General features: G+C 43.7%; 2 protein-coding genes across 4 annotated transcripts in view; both read right to left on the minus strand.

Annotated features, from left to right (window-relative positions):
• Nucleotides 1–3,059: 3,059 nt before the first annotated feature.
• On the minus strand, nucleotides 3,060–15,915 carry RNF135 (ring finger protein 135). Of its 2 annotated transcripts, none has more exons than XM_061390444.1 (5): nucleotides 15,507–15,915; nucleotides 11,234–11,359; nucleotides 8,663–8,822; nucleotides 5,581–5,670; nucleotides 3,060–4,645 (listed from the first exon to the last, which is right to left on the minus strand). In XM_061390444.1, the coding sequence occupies exons 1-5, from the start codon at nucleotides 15,855–15,857 to the stop codon at nucleotides 4,116–4,118; spliced, it is 1,257 nt and encodes a 418-aa protein (XP_061246428.1). In that variant the 5' UTR covers nucleotides 15,858–15,915; the 3' UTR covers nucleotides 3,060–4,115. The 2 variants fall into 2 exon arrangements, with proteins under 2 accessions (XP_061246428.1, XP_061246427.1); XM_061390443.1 differs by having other exon boundaries at nucleotides 11,216–11,359.
• ADAP2 (ArfGAP with dual PH domains 2) overlaps nucleotides 11,270–26,935 on the minus strand; it is a 41,472-nt gene continuing 25,806 nt past the window's right edge. The window contains exon 11 of one of the 2 annotated variants that reach the window (XM_061390447.1): nucleotides 11,270–11,359. In XM_061390447.1, the coding sequence (XP_061246431.1) occupies nucleotides 11,328–11,359 (32 nt within the window). In that variant the 3' untranslated portion in view covers nucleotides 11,270–11,327. Of the gene's footprint in view, nucleotides 11,360–18,995; nucleotides 26,932–26,935 lie in introns of those variants that run through there. The other variant, XM_061390446.1, reaches the window with a different exon arrangement.

Raw genomic sequence — 26,935 nt, forward strand, 5'->3', positions numbered from 1 at the left:
GGCCTTTAGATTCTAAGTTTTAAAAGGCAAACATCAGGGATTTCCCTGGTGGACCAGTGGCTTGGACTCCGTGCTTCCAACACAGGGGCCTGGGTTCCATCCCTGGTCAGGGAACTGGATCCCATGTGCTGCAAGTAGCACGTCCCACCCACCACAACTAAGACCCAGCCCAGCCAAATAAAAATAATAAAGTAGAATAAAATACTTCTTTTAAAAAATGAAAGGCAAACATCAAGGTGACTCTGGGTGAGTCGATAAAGGCTCCACAAAACAGGAAGTGAGAACAGAGAGCCTTTGAATGGTCATCTGGCACAGAGAGAGAGGCCCTGGCCCTGCTTAGGAGCTTGAGGCCACTAAAGACCTGACACCAACGCCCAGGGAAGAAAGGGCATCTCGTGGCTTCAGTGCTGTGTCTTATCAAAGTGGACAGCCAGATCCGGGTCTCAGCCAGGATCTTATCAAAGGATGTTAGGCTTTGAGACTTGGAGAGTGGGAACACTGGGCCAGCTCCCAGATCTGCCATGCTCAGCTGACTGATCCTGCCCAAACCCCTAAGTTGGTCCAGGCCCCCACTCTCCTCTCTCAAGTGTTAACAAAAGGTGATAATACTCATCACACAGGGTAGCTTATGAGGCTCAGAGAGCAAATGAGTAGATCATGGGGGAAGAATTCTGGTGTTCCTGTTTCCAAGAACATGTGTGAAAATGAGGTGTGAATCTAAAGATGTTGGAGACCAGGTGCTCTGCTGTGCTTAATGGCTCAGTCGTGTCCGACTCTTTGTGACCCCCATGGACTGTAGCCTACCAGGCTCCTCTGTCCATGGGGATTCTCCAGGCAAGAATACTGGAGTGGGTTGCCATGCTCTCCTCCAGGGGATCTCCGCAACCCAGGGACTGAACCCAGGTCTCCCACATTGCAGAATTCTTTACCATCTGAGCCACCAGGAAAGCCCAAGAATACTGGAGTGGGTAGCCTATCCCTTTTCCAGGGGATCTTCCCGACTCAGGAATTGAACTGGGGTCCCCTGCATCAGGTGGATTCTTTACCAGCTGAGCTACCAGAGAAACCCCAGAGACCAAGGTAGGTGATGTGAAAGTATAGTTCTGAGACTTCCCTAGCAGTCCAGTGGCTAAGACTCTGCACTTGCAATGCAGGGGGCACAGGTTCAATCCCAGGTCAGGGAACTAAGATCCCACATGGTGTGGCCAAAAAAAGAGAAAGAAAATATAGTTCTGTCATTGTTGTCATGTCTATAACCACCCTGGCATTCTTCCAACGTCTTCGCCCATAACTTTAATTCTTTTGCAACCCTTTGAGGAACAGAAGGAAGGGCCAATAATAATGAGTTCCATTTTACAGGGGAAAAACAAAGAGGTGAAATGCACCGCCAAAGGTCGCCTGGCTGGTTTGTATGGCAGGACTTTCTGTTCAACCCAGTCCAACAGAGATGGATTCCACATCTCCAGCAGGTGCTCATGCAACCTGAGGGCCTACAGATGGATTGTAAGGTGAAGAAAGGGAGGGGAAGGCTGTAGATCAGGTGACTTCAAAGACATAGCAACTATTAGTAGGTATGAGGGTTCTCTCTATGGGGAGTGATGAAAATGTTCTAAAATTAGATTATGGTGATGGTTTCACAACTCTAAATATACTAAAACACATTGATTTGTACACTTTAAATAGGTGAATTTTATAGTACGTAAATTATATCTCAACAAAGCTGTTAAGATATATCAGGGTTTGTGGGGTTTTTTTTTGAGTTTATGCTAAAGATGCATGTTTGGGTGCTAAAACTCTAAAGAAATGCAAGCAAGTGATTACTGTAAAAGTCAAGATGCCTTTCAGGTGGAAAGAGGGTTTTGTAACTGCAATAGGGAAAGAGCCTCTGGGGTCGGTCGCAGGGTTTTATTTCTTGACCTGAAGTGTAAAGGGTGCTTAATAATAATAATAATGATTATTCCTTATGTTGCACATGTGTTTTGTGTAGTTTTCTCTATCCATTCTGTTATGGGATAAAATGATTCTTAAAAAATGGGGGAAATCAAGTATGAGATGATACCATGTGCTGGCCAGACTATAAGGACCCCCCCCAACTTCCTGGTATTCATGTTCTTGTGAATCCCCACCCCTAAATGTGGGCAGGGCCCTTGACTTGCTTCTAATCAACAGAATCAGACAAAGGCAAAGGGATGCGTTGGTTATATGTCCGTGTGGTTACATTACATAAGATTTGTCGGGACTGACCTGGTGTTCCTGAGGTTAAGTATTCACCTGCCAACTCGGAGGACACTGGTTCGATCCCTTGATCTGGGAAGATCCCACAATTCATGAGGCAACTCAGCCCATGAACCACATCTACTGAGCCTGTGCTCGAGAGCCCGTGCTCCACAGTAAGAGGAGCCACGGCATGAGAAGCCTGTGCACTGCAACTAGAGAAGACCACACGCAGCAATGAAGACCCAGCGCAGCCAAAACTAAATAAATTAAAAAACATTTTTACCACACATCAACATGAATTAGCCACAGGTATATAGATGTCCCCTCCCTCTTGAATGTATGGCAGAAACCGAACCAGTATTATAAAGCAATTACTCTTCCATTAAAAATTAACAATTTTTTTAAAAATTAAAGTTTTTAAAAGAGGGAATGTCCACCTTTTGGGAGACGATCTCCCTCGTTGGCTGTGATGAAGTAAGCAGCTATGTCGCAGAGGCCCACTGAGTAAGGAACTGGGGTCCTCAGTCCGACAACCCACAAGGAACTGAATGCTGCCAACAACCACGTGAGCTTGGAAGCAAGTCCTTCCCCAGGGGAGCCTCCATGTCACCGGCCCCAGTTCATACTCTGACTGCAGCTTTCAAGACTCCAGAAGAGAAGCCTCAGCTAAGCCGTACCCTGACTCTGGCCCAGAGAAGCGTTGAGATTATAAATGTGTGTTGTTTGAAGCCACTGAATGTGTGCTTGATAGCATGCCTCTTGTGGGTGGGGAGGAGGTCCCCTAAAATCAGTCTCATAGTCAGTGATTCACTAGAAGGACTCACAGAATTCAGCAAAGCTGCTACACTTGTGATTACAGTTTATTACAATGAAAGGATACGGGTTAACTAGAAAAAGGCACACAAGGGAGGGGTTGGGAGACCCCACCCTTCTCTCAGTGGAGTTATAGGGCCATTGCTTAACTCTCCCAGCATGATGTGTGACAACACACACGGAATACTGCCAGCGAGGGAAGCACATCCAAGACTTGGTGTCCAAGGCCTTGATTGGCCCACGGTAGGCAGAGTCCCCGGTGGCTCAGATGATCAAGAGTCTGCCTGCAATGAGGGAGATCTGGGTTCAATCCCTGGGTCGGGAAGATTCCCTGGGGAAGGAAATGGCAACCCACTCCAGCATTCTTGCCTGGAAAATCCCATGGATGGAAGAGCCTGGCAGGCTACGGTCCATGGGGTCACAACGAGTCAGACATGACTGAATCACTTTATTTTGTAGGCAGAATCACCGCTCTTACGGCTGATCTTAGTTTCCAGCTCCTCCAGAGATCAAGCTGATACTGTGTGGCCCAAGGGCCTCCGATAAAGACAATCTTATCAGGTAGGATATTCCAAGGGCTTAGATGTTATCTCCTACTCAAGAGCCTATCCTTTCTTTCTCGCAGGGTTTGAACCATGCAAGTTAGCCGAATTAAACAGTTACTTTGCATCCCTCAATTTTCAAAGTTCATTCCTTTATTGTTTGCAATTTCTTTCTTTATTTTTAAAAATTATTTTTGGCCGGGCAGGGTCTTAGTTGCTGTGTGCAGGCTTTCTCTAGTTGCGGTGAGCAGGAGTTACTTTTCCTTGGGGTGTGTGGGCTTCTCACAGTGGTGGCTTCTCTTATGGCCGAGCATGGGCTCCACGGCTCCAGCACTCAGTAGATGTGGTGCACTGGCTTAGTTGCTCTGTGGCGTGTGGGATCTTTCGGGAATCAGGGATTGAACCCATGTCCCCTGCATTGGCAGGTCGATTCCTAACCGTCTGGACCACCAGGGGAGTGCTGGAAGACGGATTCTTAAGTTGCCACCCTGCTAAAAGTCAGAGAGACCAGGAAATCAATGTGTTTTAACACCCAGGGAATGTTTACACATTCATTTTGCGTATGGTCAGAGAATTTCCAGGGTCTAAGCCATACAGCCAGAAGGCAGGGTGTAGAGGAACAGAGACAGAGATGGGGCACTCAAACAGAGGCTTTGCCTGATCTGCCTTGGAATAGAAGGCAAGTTTTCCCTCCTCAAGGTCCAGCCAGATGCCCACCACACTGGGTCTGTCTGAGCCGAGGACAGTTTCCTTAACCATGCACCACGCAGAGAGCTGGCTGGCCCCTTTCCACTCTACACACCAGGAGTCCGTGGTCCTTCCCAGGATCTGGTCACGCTTCATCCCCCGTGAAGCCACCCCGACTGCCCAGTGGCTACAACGCTGAGTGTCCACTTCCCAGTAATGCTGCCCAGAAGAGAGGGCCTGGGAACATAAAGCCTGGCTGGAGGCAAACCTCTCAGGACTCCAGGCATAGAGCATTGGGAAGTCAGACACAGTCACTGTCCGGCGATCCACGGAGACCTTCAGATTACAGGAGAGGCTCTCAAGGTCAAAGGTTGGACTGATGGCCCCTGGGGGAAAAAACAGAACATGACCAGTCAGCTCTGATGGTTCATGCTACGAGGTCCTCAAATAGCGAAACGCAGCTGTGTATCTTTGAATGAGATAGTTTTTCTTATATTAGCATTACAGTTGGAACGTCAATTTACACTGGAAGCTTGTTATACATACCCCTGATGCTGTTCTAGTAACAATACTCCTCTCCCACCTTCATTTCTACTTAGCCTTCTTTCAGGAAGCTGTCTGTGAAGCCCACCCGACAAAAGTCACCTCTTGCTTTTCCCCTAATGCTTTACCTGATCACTAGTGATACTTAACCATTTTCTATCTGTAGTAGAGTGACTGATGATCATGGCTATTTACATCTCTCTGGTTACACTAAGCTTCCTGATTAGGGCTCATGTCTTATTCATTTTGTATATTCCATATTGTTTTCCACTAAGGGAGTAAATAATTGCTAATACTCGGCATTCCTACTGAAAGTCATATTTACACACATTTACTCACTTACCCTGATGACAATCCCACAAGGAAGTAAGTACTACTATCTCCATCTTGCAGATGAGGGAACTGAGGCTCTGAGAGGTTACATGACTTCTCCAAGATCAGACAGCTAGTGAGTGGAGCAGTTGGCTCCAGGATCTGTGCCCTCAAGGATTATTCCAGACTGGGGCCGTGATAGTAGTTTAGCTAGGTTGGGGCATTGGCAGTTGGCTGTAAGTGGTGGCTCTGGCATGGATGCCCAAAGGCTGCCAGGGTTCTGAGAGCTCACGGGTCTGGCTCAGCCTGGAACCCCTTTTGCCTTTGTCATCAGCTCCCCATGGGGAGGGGCCAGTTGTAGAGGAACTAGCCAAGGGGTCTAACAGCAGAGAGATGGACACAACATGCTCTTAAGCTCCTTGCTCTGCCAAGCCAAACCCAAGTTGTAGGCAGATCATATACTTACATCGAGCAAACGAGGAAGCCTTCTTGGGTGCAAAGCGGCTCTGGTCAGGCAGTGGGCATGAGGAAGAAGATGGAACTTCTGGGAGTTCAACTATGGAATCAAAAATATTAGGAGAGGGAGACAGTCCCATCAAAAAAAAAAAAAAAAATGCACGTAGAAGACATCCAAACATCGTGATCAACACACACAGCTTGTCTTTCTCATCGTCAGCATTTGATCAGGCAGTATACATCCAGCTTAGGTATATCTAGTCCCATGTTCTTACTGTGGACTTTTTCCCCTCACTGAGTCCTAAGCTCCTTGCTGGCAGAGATTTTATTCATCTCTGTATTCTAAGCATTTCCCCATTGCCAGGTACGTAGGAAGTACTTCATGCATATCTATCAAATAAATTAACAAATATGGTTCCAGGAGATCACAGCACCCTCACCCACAGAATCTCCATGACGTCAGGTCAATGCTTTAAATCATTATTAAACTGGGAAACATGAATTGATATGAGACTCATCACAACTGCTGATACCTATTTCCTCTCAATATACCGAAGTTTTGTTTTCATTTTATGGAAGTATAGTTGATTTAGTGTTGTATCAACTTCTACTATACAACAAAGTGATCCATGTATGCATATATATATATTCTTGTTTATATTCTTTTCCATTATGATTCATCACTGGCTACTGAATATAGTACCCTGTGCTATACACTAGGGCCTTGTTGTTTATCCATCCTGTATATAATAGTTATACCTGCTAATCCCAAGGCTTGTCAGGTAGACAAGCTAAGTTATACCTGCTAATCCCAAGGCTTGCTCAGTGGTCGAGAATCCACCTGCCAATGCAGGAGCCTCAGGAGATGAGGCTTCAATCCCTGGATTAGGAAGATCCCCTGGAGGAGGAAATGGCAACCCCTTCCAGGATTCTTGCCAGGACAATCCCACGGATAGAGGAACCTGGCAGGGTACAACCCACGAGGTTGCAAAGAGCCAGACATGACTGAGTGACTGAGCACGAGCTAACCCTAAACTGTGCTCAATTTTATTATTACCTTAAAGCTACTGTGTGCTTACAATGACCACAGTAAGTGGCAGAAGGGAAAGTAAGGGAAATGCTTGGACATGGACGATGAAGGTGAAATCTTCTCCATTGGTATCCTGAAGCGACAGCAGCATAAACTGAACCTCAGAGTCGGATGATGTAAACTTACGGCGTAGACAGATACAGTACAGCACTGTAAATGTATTTTCTCTTCCTTATGCTTTTCTTAATAACATTTTCTTTTATTCTAACCGACTTTACTGTAAGAATACAGCGTATAGTACACAAAACATACGAAGTATGTGTTAATCAACTGTTCATGCTGTAGTATGGCTTCCAGTCAACAGTAGGCTACTGGTAGTTAAGTTTTGGGGCAGTGAAAAGTTATAGTCAGATTTTCGGCTTTATGGGTGTTTGGTGCCCCTAATCCTCATGGGTTCAAGGGGCAACTGCACTCCTCAATAATCAAATTTGTATTACAAATAATCACCCATACTGGGTAAGCCCAAAATGGTCATCAAAATTGTAGTGTGCATTAAAATCCCCTGCAAAGTTAGTACAAATACAAATCCTTGGTACTTAGTCCCAGAGATGCTAGCTCAATAGTTTGGCAACAGGGCCTGGATTCTGAATTTTCATTTTTTAAGGGTAAGAAGATTTTTAATTAATACTATGAAGTAAGCATAATATTGATATCAAAGTCAGAAAAAACACATAAGAAAAAAAAAAAAAACATAGGCTAACAAACTGGAGATTATCTGCATTCTTTCTACTGTTATACAGAGTCCTGGGCCATGCCTTGAGAAACACTGTGCTGTTTAGGCTGCGTGATTTCCATGGCAGCTCGTGGTCTATTTACATAGGGTCAAAGGAAATCATTGTGAGGAGGCAGCCGAATTGCTTAGCAGCTGTTACAAGTGCTGACCTGAAGAACAGCTAATCTATTGTCTTAAAAACAATCTTGTGAGAACTTCAGGGAATGATGTTTCAGGAAATATTCAGATCCTGTGTTTGAAAGCTGCCCTGGACTGGCCCAAAGAATCAAAATCAAAACACCCAAAACAGGGACTTCCTGGAGGTCCACAAGGACCACTGGCAGTCCCATGGTTAAGACTCTGAGTTTCCAGTGCAGGGGTTGCAAGTTCTATCCCAGGTCAGGGAAGCTAAGACTCCATGTGCCTTGACCCCCACCCCGCAAAAAAAAGACTCCTTTTTCCCCTACAGTGCAATGAGCTTAAAAAAAAAAAAAAAAAGCCAAGATAATAAAAATTGTACTCACTAAGACATACTTGAATTTTCTAAGTTAAACTTTTTTAAAAACTATTTTATTTCTGACGTTGCAGTGAACGGGGGCTACTCTCTCCCTGCAGTCTTGGGCTTCTCATCGTGGTGACTTCTCTTGTTGCACAGCATGGGTTCTAGGGCATGCGGGCATCGGTTGTCATGGTTCTCGGGCTCTAGAGCAGAGGCTAAGTCGTTGTATTGCATAGGCTTAGTTGCTTCTCAGCATGTGGATCTTAGTTCCCTGACCTGGGATTGAACCAGTTTCCCCTGCCCTGGAAGGTGGATTCTTACTCACTGCACCACCAGCAAAGTTCTGTTATAATCTACATTGTTACTACTTAACATGTTAACACATCCACCAGAGATTATAGTTGAATAGAATTTGTCAAGAACTGTATACAAAGTTGCATTCTTCATTAATAAGACATTTACTAGTGAAAAATTAAAAAGCTGCCTATTTCTGAATCTCCTCAAGTAGAATAACACAGGTGTGCAGTGAGCTAGCAAAATCAGGTCTAGGTTCTGGATTTATAGGTCTTAGAAAATGAGTTTCTGTCTATTAAGGGCCTGTGTTACATCACACCTCCAGTCAGGTCCAAAAACACATCCAGCCACAAAAATAGCTCAGCCCACTCCTTCCTCATTCACATCCCAGGGAACACGCAGCTGGGCTCAGAGATCCTGTTCCCTCAAAAGGAAGCCATGGGACACTGGCCCAGCTTCCATAATCAAACCTCCTCTACCAAATAACATCAACTCACCCTGTGTTTGTTCTTCAAGGGCCCCTTTCTGCGTGAAGTTTTCTCGTAATTTTTCTTGGATCTCTTCTAGATCATGGAGAATATCTTTCATTTTTTGCTCAGGTGGGCTGGAACTCACTTTGGGAGAAGCCAAGGAAAGGTCCACCCCATCCAACAAAGTCTATTGATGAATAAGAACAGAATGAAAGAAAGGGAGAGAGAGGGAGGGGGAAGGGAGAGGGAAGGAAGGAAGAAAGAAAGAAAATCTTCTAAAGAATGCATCAAATATATTCCAGTCCTGCCAACCATCTATAATTTTCTACTTACCTCCCAACAGGTTTTTCAAAATATAATTAGGCCCTCATGATGCAGGCAACATGATTGTCTTCGCCCAGGGGAAGAGTTATTATGATAAGATGACAGCAGTCGGGGAAAGACTATTTCAGCCTCTGTGGCTTATCTTAGTGACTATCTGTATTATTTATTTTGTAAGGCCCCTATAAGATGGGCCTAAAACTTTAAAACTTTTTTGGGGGTATGAGCTAAGAATTGGAGAAGGCAATGGCACCCCACTCCAGTACTCTTGCCTGGAAAATCCCATGGATGGAGGAGCCTGGTAGGCTGCAGTCCATGGGGTTGCTAAGAGTCGGACATGACTGAGTGACTTCACTTTCACTTTCATGCACTGGAGAAGGAAATGGTAACCCATTCCAGTGTTCTTGCCTGGAGAATCCCAGGGACAGGGAAGTCTGGTGGGCTGCCGTCTATAGGGTCGCAGAGTGTCGGACACAACTGAAGGGACTTAGCAGCAGCAGCAGCAGCAGGAAGAGGAACGAAAGACAATGAATTATGGTATCAATCACTATCAAGTCACAAGTGTGACAACTGCTGCAAATGAAAGATACATGGAATCACATACATGAGAGCCTCTAATAAGGGAACTTGACTTGTTCAAGGAAATCAGTGAAGGCTTCTTCAAGGAAGTGATAATCTAGTCGAGGTCTGAAGGATGAGCAGGCATGACCTACATGACAGGGGAAAAGAAGAACATTCCATCATGGTATGGACCCCGTGATGAGAAGACATGTGACACTAGTGGGAACAGAACAGAGTGATTAGGAGGCTTTCGTAGAAATCCAGACCAGAGATGGTCACAGGATTGGATTAGAGATGTTTTTAGGAAGCTCCAGAATAGTAAAAAGGTTCAAGAGATGTTTAGCCAGGTGATGGAGGAGGGCAACGTGATCAGATTTCTGATTTGGGCACTAGGAGTGGTTACTAGCAGGGTCAGCTGCTCAGATGGGGTACCCAGAGGAGAGACAGTTCAGGATGGATTAAGTGTGATGTGCCTCTGAGATGCCAAGAGGAAAAGATGAGAAGGAAGACACCAGATCAGAGGAGGGTCCAGGCTGAAGCTACGTTTGTGCACAGGGTGGGTAATGAAAGCCACAGGTGTGGACGGGGCCATCTGAGGGAAAGAGACAGTGACCTACAACTCAGCCTTGAGGAATCCCAGCATTTCACTGCTTAGCAGAGGACAGTAAACCTGCCAAACAGCCAGAAAAGGAGCAGCCAGAGAGACATGGGGAAAAACTGGAAGACTCGTATCTCAGAGCTAAGGGGAAAGGAAGCTTCAAGAATGAAGTTGTGAGAAGCAGCAGAATCACTGATACACAGAAAACAAATCTGTGGTTAGCAATAGCTAGCGGGAAGTTGCTGTAGGGAGCTCAGCTGCGTGCTCTCTAATGACCTAAGGGGTGGGATGGGAGGGGGATGGGAGGGAGCCTCAAGAGAGAGGGGGGAATATATGTATTCGTGTAGCCGATTCACTGCGTTGTACAGCAGAAACACACACACCATTGTAAAGCAACTGTACTCCAATAATAAAATTTTTTAAAAAAGAAAAAAGGGGGAAGAAAAAGATCTTTTATCACTGGTCATGGCAGAACAGGTTTCAAAAACACATTTTCTTTTAAATATATTCAGCTATTACACAGCGTTTTGTAAATATGTGTATTAAATATATATAAATATTTTTAAAAAACAAATTAGTGGGGAGAGAGGCAAGAGAGGCAACATGGGGGCAGGGGAGTGAGTGGTAAAAACTCGTGGGTGTGAGATCGAGTGTAAAAACTACCAGGATGCGTTGTACAACACTGGGAACATAGCCGATATTTTGTAACAACTGTAAACGAAGTGTAACTTTTAAAAATTATACAGAATTTTTTAAAAATTAAAAAAAAAAAGAATGATGCTGTGGTCAACTATGTCATAGGCGGCTGAAAGGCCAAGGAGAATAAAAGCTAGAAGGTCTGCAGAATTTGCATAGAGGTCACTGGTGATCTTCGGGGAGTAAGCTGGTTACGTGGAGTGATAAGGATGGATGCCTTCACACCTCACCTCAAACATTCCAAACTCCCAATTATCTGTGTTGGGTAGTGAAGAGCAAGGTGAAAGATTGGGATTTAGCGCATCCTTCAAGGGCAAACATATTCATCTTGCTTCCCAGCGGTTCCAGGGAGTTGTCCCTAGCCCCACCCCTGGCACATCCTTTCTTCTCCCAGGTGAGCCTACCATAGCCAGAATGCTCACTTCTTTATCTGGTTCAGATTCTAGGAGGTGTCTCGGACTCTGAAGTTTCCTGACAATATCTATAAGCCGTTCCACCAGCTTTGCCAGCTCCCGGTCAACTTCTGTGCTGCTCTTCGGTGCCTCCACCTTTAAAAGAGCAAAGCAGAACACAAAGCTGGACCCGGGAACCAGCTCTAGACAGAGGGAGCCGTAAACACTGGATAAAGGACGAGGGCAAGAAGTGACAAAAATGTCTAGAGGAAAAGGAGGTAAAGTCCTCGGACTTTCCGCATTCCCGCATCCCCCTGCTGATTGTCCAGAAGCCATAACAGGGAAGCAGAGTTCATCCATCGGATGGGGCCAGGGGAGTGGGGGGTGGGAGTGAGGCATGAAGGGAAGCCTGGGGTCATTTTGAACTGGGGAAGTCAGAGAGGAAGCAGGGTGGGAGCCTGGAGATTTGGTGCTGGTGGCAGCTGTTAAGTCCAGTGGAAGGCATTTGGCTCAGGCTTCAGCTCCACTTTGACCTCTGACTCATCCTGTGTCTTTACCACTCCTTTAAAAACTTAAAGCGACCACCCCTAGTTCCCTTTAACAGTGAAAAGCACCTACTATGAAAGGATCGTGGAGATTCTAGATTGCTGTACAGATGCAAGCTCTTTTTGTTTACTGGCGTCCTTCACATTTAAAGAAACATTCAGATGAGAATGCTAAACAGCTCCACTTCCAGAGCTTCATCTGCGCAGCTGCCTGGCTGAGAATGGGAGGAAGTTTGGCCACCAACATATTCTGGCAACAACCTCAAGACCTGATGACCATCATCAGAGGCAGGCGGGGCCAGAACTCACTGGAGAAATCTGAATTACCTCCCAAAGGGGTCCTACATAGAACCACGGAAATACATGATTTTCATCATTCTACTCTAAATAAACCAGAGTTTTTAATAACTTTGGGGGGACAGCTCTCACTTTTTAAATTATGCTGGAACCTCAAAAACGAACTACTTTTTCATCTCTAAGAAGCACTTATGTCCCTCAAAATAGCATGTGTTTCAGAAGCTACATGCAGACTAATTTGCAGAGGAAGGTGGCTGACCACTGGTAACATTGTTTGCTCTTTTATCTCCAGGTCTCACTCCTAAACATTCTGGCAGCTGGAATTCTGGAGTGGAGCTCTTATCTAGACAGCTGAGCAAATTAAAAACTTTTATAAATAAGTGTTGGTGCTTTTTCAGCATCAACTTTATTGGTGCAACTGCACCAATAAAACTGCACACTTATTGTGATGAATTTAGAAAATGCACAGAACTAAAAGAAGAAACATTTTAAATCATCCAATATCCTACCATCCATAGACAATTGTAATCTGAAAGCCAATGCAAAGTATATTCAGTCACTATACTAACAAATAGTTTTAAGGACCTGAGAGATAATGCTGTATTTATTCATCTGTGGCCACAGCGCTTGGCTTGTAGGGTCTCAGTTCCCTGACCAGGGATAGAACCTGGGCCACGGCACTGAAAGCGCTGAATCCTAACCACTAGACCACCAGGGAACTTCCAATGCTGTATTTATAACCAAAAAGAAGAAAACAGCTTTAATTATAAGGGGGGAAAAAAAAAGGAAGCAACCAATATGTCCATTAAAAGGTGGATAGACAAACTATGGGACATGTATACAATGGAATATGATTTGGCAATAAAAAGAAATGAGCAGTCAAGCCACAAACCTCAATTATGTTTAGTGATAGAAACTAGTCTGAGAAAGCTAGATACTGTATGATTCCAATGGTATGACATTCTGGAAAAGCCAAAGAGATAGCAAAAAAATCAGTTGTTGCCGGGGGTTGGCGGGGGGATGAGGGGATACACGAAGGTGGGTCTCAGGGGGTTTTCAAGGCAGTAAACTATAACTGCAGATACCTGACTTCCTGCATTTGTCAAAATCCATAGAATGGTACGACATGGAGTGAACTGCAACTATGGATTTTAGTAAATGACAATGTATCAATATTGGTTCACAGGACTCCCCTGGTGATCCAGTGGTTAAGAATCTGCCTGCCAATGCAGGGGATTGACCCCTGGTCCAGGAAGATTCCACATGCCATGGGGCAAGTAAGCCTGTGCACCACAGCCACTGAGCCCCCGTGCCTTAGAGCCCCTGCTCCACAATGAGAAGCCCCCGCAATGAGAAGCCCAAGCACTGAAACTAGAGCGTAGCCCCCACTCAACACAACTAGAAAAAGCCCATGGCAGCAATGAAGACCCAGTGCAGCCAAAAAAATAAATAAAATTTTAAATACAGGTTCATAAATTGTAACAAAGGAACCAAACTAATGCAAGAGAGTAATAGTAAGGAAAACTGTGAGGGGAATAAGGGAACTTTCTGTACTATCTGCTCAATTTTCTATAAATCTAGAACTGCTCTAAAAAGTAAAGTCTATTAATTATTTTGGGAAAAAAAAAAAAGAGGAGTAGATAGCTCCAAGCTTTCTGACCCTCTATCACTCCCTAGCCTGCCCCAACACATCACACACAGAAACATCACATATCAAGAAGAAGCTGTCAGAACCAACTTTTTGAGGCAGAACTCTGCAATCACTGACTCAAAAAAACACAACCCGGCAGTAGGAAGCTTTGTGACAGTCTGACCTGCACTCACCTCATTCCCTTCCTGGCTCAGAGACAGCACTGAACATCTCCAGCATGAAACTCTGGCCCTGGTTCCCAAAGGCACAGAAGAGATCTTATTCCCAAACCATGGCACATGTCTGTTCTAACCAGGCTCGGGGCTGTCTGAAGGAATGACACAAGGTGCTCGTTCATCTTTGTTTCACCTAACTTGGAGCTCAGCCCAGAGAGGTGGTGGGCATTGCTCAGAAATGCTGCAAGAGGAGTCAAACTTGCAGGTGTCCGGGGCAAAAGATCATGGTGTAAACTGATAATCTCCTAAATCCAGGTGGCTAACAGACTAGGAGCAAATAGACCTAAGTTCCTGGAGCAAAAGTTGAGGAGAACTGGAAACCTTCTACTTTGTTAATGGGAATGCAAAATATTGTTGTTGCGTGGAATGCAGTTTGGCTGTTTCTCAGTTAGCTAAACACGGACCTGTCATGTGACCCAACAATTCTGCTCCTACCGGAAAGAACTGAAAATAGGAACTCGGTATCTGTACACCAATGTTCACGGCAATGTTACTTATGATAACCAAAAGGTGGAAACAATCCAAATGTCCATCAATGTTTGAATGGATTTAAAAAAAAAAAGTGGTATAATCACACAAGGGAATTATCATTCAGCCACAAAAAAGGGAATGAAGTTCGGACTTCCTGCTGGCCCAGTGGATAGAATCCGCCTGCCAATTTAGGGGACATGGGCTCCATCTCTGGTCTGGGAAGATTCCCCCTACCTCAAAGCAACTAAGCTCCTGCCCAACAGCTTCTGAGCCCGTGCTCTAGAGCCTGAGAGCCACACCTACTGAAGCCTGCATGCCCTAGAGCCAGTGCTCAGCAACAAGAAAAGCCACCGCAATGAGAAGCGTTCACACCGCAATTGGATAGTAGCCCCCACTCACAACTAGAAAGCCTGAGAATAGCAATGAAGATCCAGTGCAACAGATAATAAACAAATGAATGAATGGTTTAAGAAAAAAAGGAATGAATTTCAGATATATGCTACAACACAAGTGAATCTTGAAAATGGTATCGCAACTGAAAGAAGCCGAGGCTAGAAACAAAGAGGCAAATACTACATGATTCACTTGCATGAAATATATAGAGTAGGCCAAGTCACAGAGACAGAAAGTAGATGAGACGGTACCACGGGCTAGAGGGAAGGGAGAAGTCATTGCTTCATGGGTACAGAGTTACTCTCGGTGGTGATCAAAGAAAGAGTTTTGGAACTAGAATAGTGTTGATCATTGCACAGCAATGTAAATATAATGCCACTGAACTGTACATTTAAAAATGGTTAAATGGCAAATTTTATGTTATATAACGTAAACATATTTTAGCACAATTAAAAATCGTCAGAGAGACAGGCTGCAGAAAGACTGGAAATAAGTGGAAATAGTCCAGGGTACATAGCACTTAAGTTGATAGGATTTCAGATTTGGATTTTTTTCTCCTGCTTCTTCATATTTCTCTGAACTTTCCAAAGAACGGGTTCTATGTACAGCCTGAGAAAACTAAAGTGAAAGTAGAAACAATCAGGAAGAAAGGAAGCGCCCTGTCGGTACCGGGGTGCAGGCGGCGCGGATGAGCGGAGGGCAGAGGGCAACCGCTGGTCCCGCCTCCATACCCGCAGCTGCGCCGTGGGGCGCCCGGGTCGGGACGCTGGGCGAGGTGCGGGAGTCGGCTCCGGGCCGGGGCTCAGGGGCTCCAGCTCTCGCGCCGCCAGCCTGTACTTGTCGGTCAGGTTCTCCAGCATTGTGTTCTTCCGCAGCTGCGGCGGCCCGGGGGCACCCTCGCGGCAGGTGGGGCAGAACCGGCTGCGCCTCGCGGCCCACAGGTCCAGCAGGCAGTTGCGGCAGAAGGTGTGGCCGCAGGGCAGCGTGGCGGGCCAGGCCAGCAGATCGTGACAGATGATGCAGCCCAGGTCGTCCTCCGCCAGCCACACGGGAATGGCCCGGCCCGCGTCCAGGCCCGCCATGGTCCCCAGGCCGCCCCCGCCCGCCGGCGCGGGCGCGGGCGCGGAAGTCGGGGCCACGTGAGGACCGCCAGCTTCAGGTTACGTCTTCGCAGGCTCCTCCCTCGGTCTCTGCCTGTCCGCTCCTCCTTCGCTGCTGCTCAGGTCCCCCCTCGTTTCCTTTTCCCAGTCCTACTGCGAGCTCACTGGAAATCAGCTCGCCCCAAGCCGCTAGAAACACGCCGATGCCATAAACAGAAAGGAATTTGAGTCCGGCTGTTTAGTTTTGTAGTGACCCAAAGCCTGTTATACAGAGTGAAGTAAGTCAGAAAGAGAAAAACAAATATTGTGTATTAACACACACACCAGCCAATCCTAAAGGAAATCAACCCTGAATGTTCATTGGAAGGACTGAAGCTGAAGCTCCAATACTTTGGCCACCTGATGCGAAGAGCTGACTCATTGGAAAAGACCCTGATGCTTGGAAAGAGTAAAAGCAGGAGGAGAAGGGGACGACAGGGGGTGAGATGGTTGGATGGCATCATGGACTCAGTGGACATGAGTTTGAGCAAACTCCGGGAGATGGTGAAGGACCAGGAGGCCTGGCCTGCTGCAGTCCATGGGGTCGCAAAGAGTTGGACACAACTGAGCAACTGAACAACAAAAAACAACAACAACAACAACACACACACACATATAGAGAGAGAATGAAAAAAAATAGTACCGTTGAACCTATTTTCAGGGCGGGAATAGAGACACAGGCATAAAGAACGGACTTGAAGGGAACAGCGAGGGGAGAAAGCGGGGAAATTGAGAGAGTAGCTCAGTGCTCTGTGATGTGAGGGAGGGGAATATATGTATACTTTAAAGCTGATTCTTGTTGTACAGCAGAAACCAACACAGTATTGTAAAGCAACTATCCTCCAATTAAAAAAGAAAAGCCAGCTCAAAACTATAAAATTTTTAAAAAGAAAGAAAGAAATGTGCTGATATCCCCAAATTTTCTTTAGCTTTATGTTCCCCTGCTGCTGCTGCTAAGTCGCTTCAGTCGTGTCCGACTCTGTGTGACTCCATAGACAGTAGCCCACCAGGCTCCCCCATCTCTGGGAGTCTCCAGGCAAGAACACTGGAGTGGGTTGCCATTTCCTTCTCCAATGCATGAAAGTGAAAAGTGAAAGTGAAGTCGCTCAGTCGTGTCCGACTCTTAGTGACCCCATGGACTGCAGCCTACCAGGCTCCTCCGTCCATGGGATTTTCCAGGCAAGAGTACTGCAGTCGGGTGCCATCGCCTTCTCTGTTAATTTCCCCAACCCCATTAAATTGCGACCTAGACAACTCTCTGGTGAAGAAAAAGGAGAGGATCCAAGAACTCTTTTCTGAGATGTGCCCACTAGGTGTCATTCAGCTACTCCATCAAGCAGTGAGGGATTGGAGAGTACTGGGTGCAGGTAGCTGGCAAGCGCTTTAAAGTCTGATTTCTTTGTCTAGCGTGGAAACCCGGCATGGGTAGTTTTTAAAACCTGACCCAGATGATTCTGGGGCTTCTCAGGTGGCACTAGTGGTAAAGAATCCACCTGCCAATGCAGGAGATGAAAGAGACACTGGTTTGATCCTGTATTCTTGCCTGGAAAACTCCATGGGACAGAGGAACCTGGTGGACTACAGGCCGTGGGGCTGCAAAGAGTCAGACACAACTGAGCGCACACACACACAGATGACTCTAATGTGTAGCCAAAGTTAAGTCACCCTTAGACTTTTTAAATTGTTATTACAATGCAGAATTGTGCCACTGTTTCCTTACTGCTCCCTGCTGGCTGAAAGTGCATTGCCTGCTAGACTTCAGGATGAAAATAACTAAAGTCTGTTTTCTTGAGGGAGTACACCTGGCCCTGGTGGGGCTTTCTCTCTTCCTCCTCTCTTATTCTAGTCCTATGTGCATGACAAACACGTAACATACAAGAGCTGGAAGAGCAAAGTCCCCAAGAGGCAAATGAACTTACAGGCTTATGTAGCAATACCTGAATGGCAGAGACCAGGACCCTTATCTCTGTTATCTGTTGAGATGAACTAAAAGTGTCTTATATTTTATTTCACCCCATATTGCCTGGGGTCAAAATACAGGTACCGGATAATATAAATTTGTGGCTACTTCCAATACTGGAAATGACAAGAAATACTCTTTAGTGCTGCTCATCAAAGTCTGTACTATCTATATGTGAAAAAAATTGCATAGTGATCCACCACCAGACAGTATTTTTAATAACCTCTCAGCTGACAACTTGATTAGATTTTCCTTTATTTTTTTTGTTGAAAGCAAAGAATTTGAAACCCCCTGTGTTGCAAAAGTTATTGGAATTAACCACTTTCTCATTTTCTGGGAGGTAGGCTAAAAAGACTTTGAAAAATGTGTGAAAGTCACTCAGTTGTGTCCAGCTGTTTGCAACCCCATGGACAGTAGCCCACCAAGCTCCTCTGTCCACGGAATTCTCCAGGCAAGAATACCAGAGTGGGTTGCCATTCCCTTCTTCAGGAGATCTTTCTGACCCAGGGATTGAACCCAAATCAGACACTATCAGATCAGACACTATCAATTATACCAGTTACTCTAGAGGCACTTTGTTTAACCTAATATACCCAGAAAGGCCTAGGACAATTAGAATATTGTTCATTTATATAGACCTTTGTTAATCTAATTTTTTGGAAAGATACTTGTATCTTAAATGCTTGAAATACATTTCCTCGAAAGTTTGGAGCTGCAAAATTAGCTCCTTCAGTACAGGTACAATATATACCACACAATCTAATTGGCTGTGCCAGTTCTCATAGTTAAACCAGCTGGTCAAATCAAACTCATCTTCTATCAGAGAGTCTGACATCGTTGTTAAATTCAAGTGGATATGTTAATATACATCCCTGGGATGCTGAGCTCTAATGCTAAATCAGATGGGAAAAGACAAGGGTCTTGAGTTTGTATGCAACTGCCATTATTATATTCTGTCAGGGCTCCTTTCTTTGTTTTGTTCTCACTTCAGGGACAAAGCATATTTTGTCAGGGGAAACGTCAGTAAACTGCTAACCTAAAATAATCAAACAGCCAGTTATTTTACCAGCAAAAGGGGTAGCAAAAGGGGCAGCAAAGAATTGCAATTCAGGACAGGGAACTCAAAGGACAGGAAACTCTTTTATTATAGAGGAGGGGAAGTTGGGATAGACGTCTAGAAACAAAAGGTCCATTGGAGGAGTTTGAAGTACAGTGGCTTTTTATTGGCTGAACTGTTGCCAGGCAAGGGGGAAAATCTTTCCGCCCCCTGCTGGCAGAAATAAAGCAGTGTCATTCCCTGCTGGCGATGCAAGGTACATCTTTAGAGAAGGTACATCTTTAGAGAAGTGCAAGGATCACTTTAGAGAAGTGAAGTCGCTCAGTCGTGTCCGACTCTTTTCTACCCCATGGACTGCAGCCTGCCAGGCTCCTCCGTCCATGGGATTTTCCAGGCAAGAATACTGGAGTAGGTTGCCATTTCCTTCTCAAGGAGATCTTCCCCACCCAAGGATCGAACCCAGGTCTCCTGCATTGTAGACGGACGCTTTACGTCTGAGCCACCAGGGAAGTCACATCTCTTCCTATAGGGGTCTGTATTGACGTGAAGTTGTATGTACCTGATAGAGCTTCCTGCTTCTGGCCTCTTGACTCCAGGTTAGTTTTCCCTTAATTTTCACCAAACATACATCACCCATATTTCCACTCTATATGAATGCAAAACACCCAAATATAAGCCAAACACCCTATTTTTAATGCCAAACTTTGTCACTAACAAAAATCTGCATTAGATGAAGGAAATCACAAACCCTGACCTTGATGCCTTGATTTTAAAAAAACTTCACTGGCATTGTTAGAAGAATGAAAAGCTACGGACTGGAGGAAAATATTTGCAAATCCTGTATCTGTCAAAGGACTTGTATCTAGAACCCAGAAAAAAAAATTCAAAACAATAAGAAAATAAAGCATTTAATATCACATTTGCATTGACAAAACTATTTCATCTTCTGGGGATAATTGCTTTAACTTTAAAGAAAAGCCTATTAATTTGAAAATTGTGCCTCTCCAAGTTGAATAAATTTGCAAACTCTAGTGTGAAATAGTATTATTTTAAAGGGAGACTACATAAATTTAAGAGCAAGTTCATTATCAATAAAGTGTCCTGCAAATTCCTCTTACAGCTTTTTTGGACAATTTACCTTACTACCAGTTATAATTAAAGTATTCTGTATATTGATTCATGTTAGAAGAGTGTATAAAATTGTTATTACTACCAACAAGGACCTACTGAATAGCACATGAAACTCCGCTCGATGTTATGGGGCAGCCTGGATATGAGGGGAGTTTGGGGGAGAATGGTAACATGTATATGTGTAGCTGAGGCCCTTTGCTGTTCACCTGAAACTATCACAACATTGTTCATTGGCTGTACCCCAATACAAAATAGAGAGTGTTTTTAAAATTGTTATTACTGATTAGTATTATTAAATGTTTTTGTCTCAACATAAATTCTTGTAACTGCTTAGCTAAGGCACATACTAACCTTTTCTTAGAGCTTCAACATTAGCTCATTCATATGCAGTGTAACATCAGTGAGAAAACATAATCACACTGCCTTAGGCCTTTGATTGTTGACTATTTTGCAAGCACTCCTTTAGTTTCGAGAAAATCTTGAGTTGAAATGAACAGTACATTAAATAATTGTAAAACTTATTCAAAACTCAAATAAAAAAATATGAGCTCACTGAATTGTCTTCCATATCTTTCAACAGTTCTATAAATTGGCAGTGCTTCATAGCATTTCATGTTCATGCTGAGCAATTTTAACAGTTGTATCCATGACAGTTTTCATAGTCTTGTTTCAGAAAACTGAACATAAATATTTTTACTTTGTGTCATACAATGGAACAAAGTCATGAGAATCATCAGACCCTTATTTTAAAATTTCAGTATTTGAATTTTTGACCTAACACAGCTAAAGCATCTGTCACAGTAAAGATTGGGTTTTCCATATCTACCTTAAATTCTTTTCTTACAGATGTAAAAGATTCAAAAATATCTACAACATGAGTTTGACTTTTTAGGCAGTGGATTGACATTTCCTCATAAATGTAAATGTCCTTTGAAACAAAACTTACCCATATTATTCATTGTTAGTCTAGTATCACATAACTCACTTAAAACTAAAACAACAACAAAAAAGTCTGCCGTTTTTTCAAATTTTGAATCAGTTGATTTCTGACATTATTAAAAAAAATCTCCTACAGGTAATCATTTGGCAGCTTAATTGAAGATACTTCACTTTTTATAAAATTTAGTTCTTACTTTTTTCCATATCATTAAATTTTTTTCCACAACTAAAATAATAGATATCTTATGCACTGCAGGGCTTCCCTGGTGGCTCAGAGGATAAAGTGTCTGCCTATAATACAGGAGACCAGGGTTCGATCCCTGGGTTGGAGAGATTCCCCTGGATGGCTAAATTAAAATATGTCTTACCAAAGCTACTAAGATGTGTCTGAAGTAATGATGTTTTACACTGCTCCAGTTTCTTATTTTAAATTTAAATTACTTAAATTTAGGGACTCTCCTGGTAGTCCAGTGGTTAAGATTTGGTTCCACTGCAGGGGGCGTGGGCTCGATTCTTGGTTGGGGAACTAAGATCCTTCATACCAAGGGGGCATAGCAAAAATTAATTTTTTTTTTAAATTATAAAATTAGATGCTGCTGCTGCTAAGTCACTTCAGTTGTGTCCGACTCTGTGCGACCCCATAGACGGCAGCCCACCAGGCTCCATCCCTGGGATTCTCCAGGCAAGAACACTGGAGAGGGTTGCCATTTCCTTCTCCAATGCGTGAAAGTGAAGTCGCTCAGTCGTGTCCGACTCTTAGCAACCCCATAAACTGCAGCCTACCAGGCTCCTCCATCCATGGGATTTTCCAGGCAAGAGTACTAGAGTGGGTTGCCGTTGCCTTCTCCGATAAAATTAGATAAAATGAAGTAAAATTTAAAATTCATTTCCTCAGTTACGTTAATCACATTTCAATGCTCAATGAAAACGTGGTTATTGTCACCATATTGGGCAGTACAGCTGTAGGTCATTGATTCTTTTTTTCCAATTTAAGTGTAGATAATTTACAATACTGTGTTAATTTCTGCTGTACAGCAAAGTGACTCAGTCACATATACATTCTTTTTTACATTTTTTTCCATGATGGTTTATCCCAGGATATTGAATATAGCTCCGTGTGCTCTACAGTAGGATCTGTTGTCCTTGTGTGTGCTCATTCACTCAGTCATTTCTGGCTCTTTGTGACCCCATGGACTGCAGCCTGCCAGGATCCTCTGTCCACTAAATGTTCCAAGCAAGCATACTGGAGTGGGTTGCTGTGCCTCCCTCTAGGGAATCTTCCTGACCCAGAGACTGAACCTGCGTCTCTTTCGTCTCCTGCACTGGCAGGCGGATTCTTTCCCACTGCACCACCTGCGGAGGCCAAATACGGTTGTCTGCGTAGGCCACTGATTCTTACGTGTTTCCCTTTAATTAATGCTTTAGTTGCATCATTTCAATTTTGAAACTTTTATTATCATTCAGTTATAAATCTTTCTAATTTCCCATGTGATTTCTTTTTCTGATCCATGATTATATTGATGTGTCTATTTTTCCCTTAAATTTTGCCCATTTTTGCTGCATGTACTTTGGGGCTATATTTTTAGGCACATGCCACATCTATGATCCATTATGTCTTTTAATGAATTACACCTTTTATAGTTATGAGACATTACTCCTTATTTCTGGTGTTACTCCTTATCTTGAAAAAAGTACTTTATCTAATCTCAGTATAGCCTCTTCAGCCATTTTATTGTTACTGTCCGCATGGTGTATATTTTTCCATACTTGTTACCTCAACTTATCTATGTCTTAAAATGTCTTTTTATGGGGGAGGAGTCAGACCTTGTGGCATGCAGGATCTTCTCCTGACCAGGGATTGAACCTGTGCCCCGCTGTGCAGAGGGGCAGAGTCCTAAGCACTGGGCCACCAAGGATGTCCCCTAAAATGTCTTTTTAACAGCATGCAATTGGGTCATGATTCCTCATCTTCTCTGACAATCGTGTACTTTAATGTAAATGTTTAATCCACTAATATTGAATGCATTGATTATTGATATGACTAGGTCTCCCTTTTGCTCTTTATTTTCAGTTTGTCCCATCTATTCTTTATTCATTTTGTCCTTCCTGTCCTGCCTTCTTCTGGGTTAATCAAATGCTTTTAAAAATTCTGTTTTAGTTTCCTTGCTAGCTTTTTAGCTATACCTCTTTGCACTACATGTTAGAGATTCATTAAGAATTACAGTAGACATCCCTGAGTTTTCACAATCTACTTAGACTTCATTTTGTATCACTTCATGTAAAATATAAGAAGCTTGAAGTGTATAGTTCCATTTACTTCCCCTCCAGGCCTCCATGAGGTAGTTGTCATACACATTATACGTCTACAGATGCTATAAACCGTAACACATGTAATTCTTGCTTTAAATAGGCAGCCTTTTATTTACTTATATCTTTACCATTTCTATTATGCTTTACAGATCAGATCAGAGTTTCTGTTTGGTATCATTTCCTTCTACCTCAAAGAACTTTCTTTAGTATTTCTTATACTGTAATTCTGTCAGAAATCTATACTTATCTTTATGGTAAATGTTTTTTGTTTGCCTTTAAAAAATAAAAATCTACCTTTATGCATTTTTTATTGTGATAAAATATAATCAACAGGAAGTTTACCATTTTACTCATTTTTAGGTGTTCAATTCAGTGATATTTTGCCTTCTTTTCTAAAGATTTTTTGGTTTGTTATCTATATAGCATTCCAGATATATACATACCTGGAATTCTCCAGGCAAGAATACTGGAGTGGGTAGCCATTCCTTTCTCCAGGGAATCTTCTTGACCCAGGGATCGAATCCAGGACTCCTACATTGCAGGCAGATTCTTTGCCATCTGAGCCACTAGGGGAGCCCCAATATCTACCTACAATATCCTTTATTCTTGAAAGATGTTTTCTCTAGTGTTCTAATTTGACTTTTTTCCTTAGAAATTAATTTCTTTTTTAATCTTGTTTTTAATTTTTAAAATTTATTTATTTTTAATTTAAGGATAATTGCTTTACAGTATTGTGTTTCTGCCAAACATCAACATCAATCACCATAGGTACACATATGTCCCCTCCCTGATTTTTTTTCTTTTAGAGCTTTAAAGATTTATTTTCAGTCTTCTGGCCTCCTTTGTTTCTGATAAGAAACAGTATTTCCTTGTATGTAATGTATCATTTTTCACTGGCTGCTTTCAAAATCTTTATCTTTGGTTTTCAGCAGATTGGCAGTAATGTACCTGAGTGTGACTTTCTTTGTATTTATTCTACTTAAAGTTTGCCAAGCTTCTTCTCTTTAATAAAGTGTTCTCTTTCTTTTTTTTAAAGAAAATTAATTTATTTATTTTAATTGGAGGCTAATTACTTTACAATATTGTGGTGGTTTTTGCCATACATCAACATGAATCAGCCATGGGTGTACACGTGTCCCACCATCTTGAATAAAGTGTTCTTTTTAAAATATTTATTTACTTGGCTACATCAGGTCTTAGTTGTGGCAAGTGGGCTTAGCTGCCCCATGGCATCTGGAATCTTCCCAGAGCAGAGAGAGAACCATGGCCTCTGCACTGGCAGGCAATTCTTAACCAGTGGACCATCAAGGAAGTCTCCATCTCTTATATCTGTTCTCGGCCCCTCTGAGGGGCTCCTAAGAATCCCAAATTGCTCCTTCAAGTAGTTTTGTTATTGCCTGTTTCCTTCTCTTTCTTCTTCTCTGGACCACAAGTTCCTTTATTGATTCTCTCATTCTCAGAACTTAGCAGAGTACAGCCAACAGAGTGTAACAGTGTGGTTTAAAAAAAAAAAAAAAGGCAGGCAAGTAACATGACCCTTAACATACATACAGCCCAGCAGGTGTTGAAACGGACATTTTCAAGGTGCTTTAGGAGACAGAAGAGGAAGCAAGCATGTCTTCATCTGGGCAGTCAGGAAGCCTCAGGAAAGACAGCTTGATGACGTTGCTTGTCCTCTGATCAAAGGAAAATCCCATGAAAAAGCAGAGACTCTCTTAAAGACCCTCCCAACCCTGTGGGTCTCCACTGAAATGAAAACAATGTCTTCATTGTTTTGAATGAAGATAATGAATCATAGAGCCTAGACCTGGGTGATCTATTTCTCTAACATTGCAGCCACCCGCGATTTCTTTCCGTTCCTCTTGCCCATCTGGGAGCCTCTGAACATTTTCCTCCCTTACCCTAGAGTGTTTTCCTGGCCCTCTTCCCTTTGACTAACCTCTGAACATTTTAAGGTTTCGACTTAGACATCACTTTCTGGAAAAGAAGGAGGCTCCCTCCTCTCGCTCAGGGTGAACCCTGTTGCCACACACCTTGCAGCAGCCCGCACGTCCCCTTTCTGAACACTTGCCTCATTATCTTGCCCTCTGTTAGGCCTGCTGTCCAGCGGGCTGAAATCTGTGACAGCGGGGACCACGTCATCTGGTTCCTGCCCGTGCAGAGCCTGGCATCTGGGAGGTGCTCAGAAATAGGTGTTGCTTCCATTGAATTTCAGCAGTTGCTTCAACTTCCTCATTTGCAAGGGAAAAACCAAGGCACAGAAGTGGGGAAGTGAGTTTTCCAACAGTCTCATTAGCGGCCAGTATTCTTGCCTGGAAAATCCCATGAATGGAGGAGCCTGGCGGGATACAGTCCACGGGGTCGCAAAGAGTCAGACACGCGACTGAGCATGCACACATGCGTTAGTGGCAGGGCCAGACGTGGCATTCAGGCTGGATAGCTCTCTCCCTGGGGTCCAGGGGAGTTGTCGTCTTGTCCTCCTTCTTTCCTTCCAGAGTGTGTGGATGGGAACATTGTGCTTTGGGGGGAGGGGGGTTGTTTGTTCTTTTGTATTAGCTACACTTTTATATCTTCTAAGATGTGCACAAAGGTAGAACTCTCCCAGGAACATTTTCGATTCATGGGGAAAACCCACCACTATTGAAGAGTGAAAAGTGGATGCTTTTAAAGTAATTTCCCCCTAACTTTTAAATTTGAAAACTTTCAAGCCTATAGGAAATTTGCATGAATTGGACAATAAGCATCCAGCTATACTTCATCTAGATGAAGTTGCTAACATTTTGCACAGTGGTCTGCTGTCTCTCCCCCTGAGTGTGTGTGTACACAGACTTTCTTTTTCATAAATACACACACACTATATCTATGTATATACTCTCTATGTACAGATACATTTATATTTTGCTGACATGTATGTATGACATACATATGACATATGTAGACATATTATATTTTATCCCTGACCACTTCAGAATCCCTCAGAACAAGAGCATCCGCCTACACAAATACAGCACAATATCACAATGTTACAATACTACTAGCTAATATACATCCATATTGGAACCTCCCCAGTTATCTGGATTACATCTCAAAAACTGTTTAAAATCCAAGATCTAATCAAGAATCATGAATTGCATTTTGTGGCTATGTCTCTTTAGTCTTGTCTAATCTAGAACAGTTTTCAGACTACTTGATCTTTCATGATACGGGCAGTCTTGAAGTGTCTAGCCAGTCGTTTTGCAGAATTCCTCTAATGTGGACTTGTCTGATTGTTTCCTCATGGTTGGATTCAGCTTAAACTTCTTGTCGTTATCTGTTTCTTCAGCAAGCTTGGCTAATGCCACGGGTACCTTCCCATTGCGGTGCCTTCATTTCCGGTGTCCTGAGGCCCTAGGACATTTACCAGCTACCCAGACCCCTAGGGCAGCGAGGAGGCCCAGGGAGCCAGCAGGTAAAGGCCAAAGCTTTGGTCTTGGCAGAGGTCACTGCCTGTGGCAGCTGCCGACTTCGGGGGGGCACTCCTGTGGGGCCCCCAAGGCTGAAGCAGTAACCTCTCCTTTCCACCAGGCGCGCTGGGTGGCCACTAGGTCACCTGTGGCTGCAGTCACTCTCTGTTGACACAGCTAC

This window comes from Bos javanicus, chromosome 19 (assembly GCF_032452875.1).
Source record: "Bos javanicus breed banteng chromosome 19, ARS-OSU_banteng_1.0, whole genome shotgun sequence".
NCBI lineage: Eukaryota > Metazoa > Chordata > Mammalia > Artiodactyla > Bovidae > Bos > Bos javanicus.

Bases quoted from the DNA above. Each gene is read 5' to 3' on its own strand.
- RNF135 (XM_061390443.1), bottom strand. From the start codon at position 15,857: ATGGCGGGCCTGGACGCGGGCCGGGCCATTCCCGTGTGGCTGGCGGAG. The intron at 8,823-11,215 runs GTAGGCTCACCT...ATTCATCAATAG, and splicing joins AAGTGAGCATTCTGGCTATG to ACTTTGTTGGATGGGGTGGA. The intron at 4,646-5,580 runs GTAAGTATATGA...TTTTTCCCCCAG, and splicing joins GGCTTCCTCGTTTGCTCGAT to GGGCCATCAGTCCAACCTTT.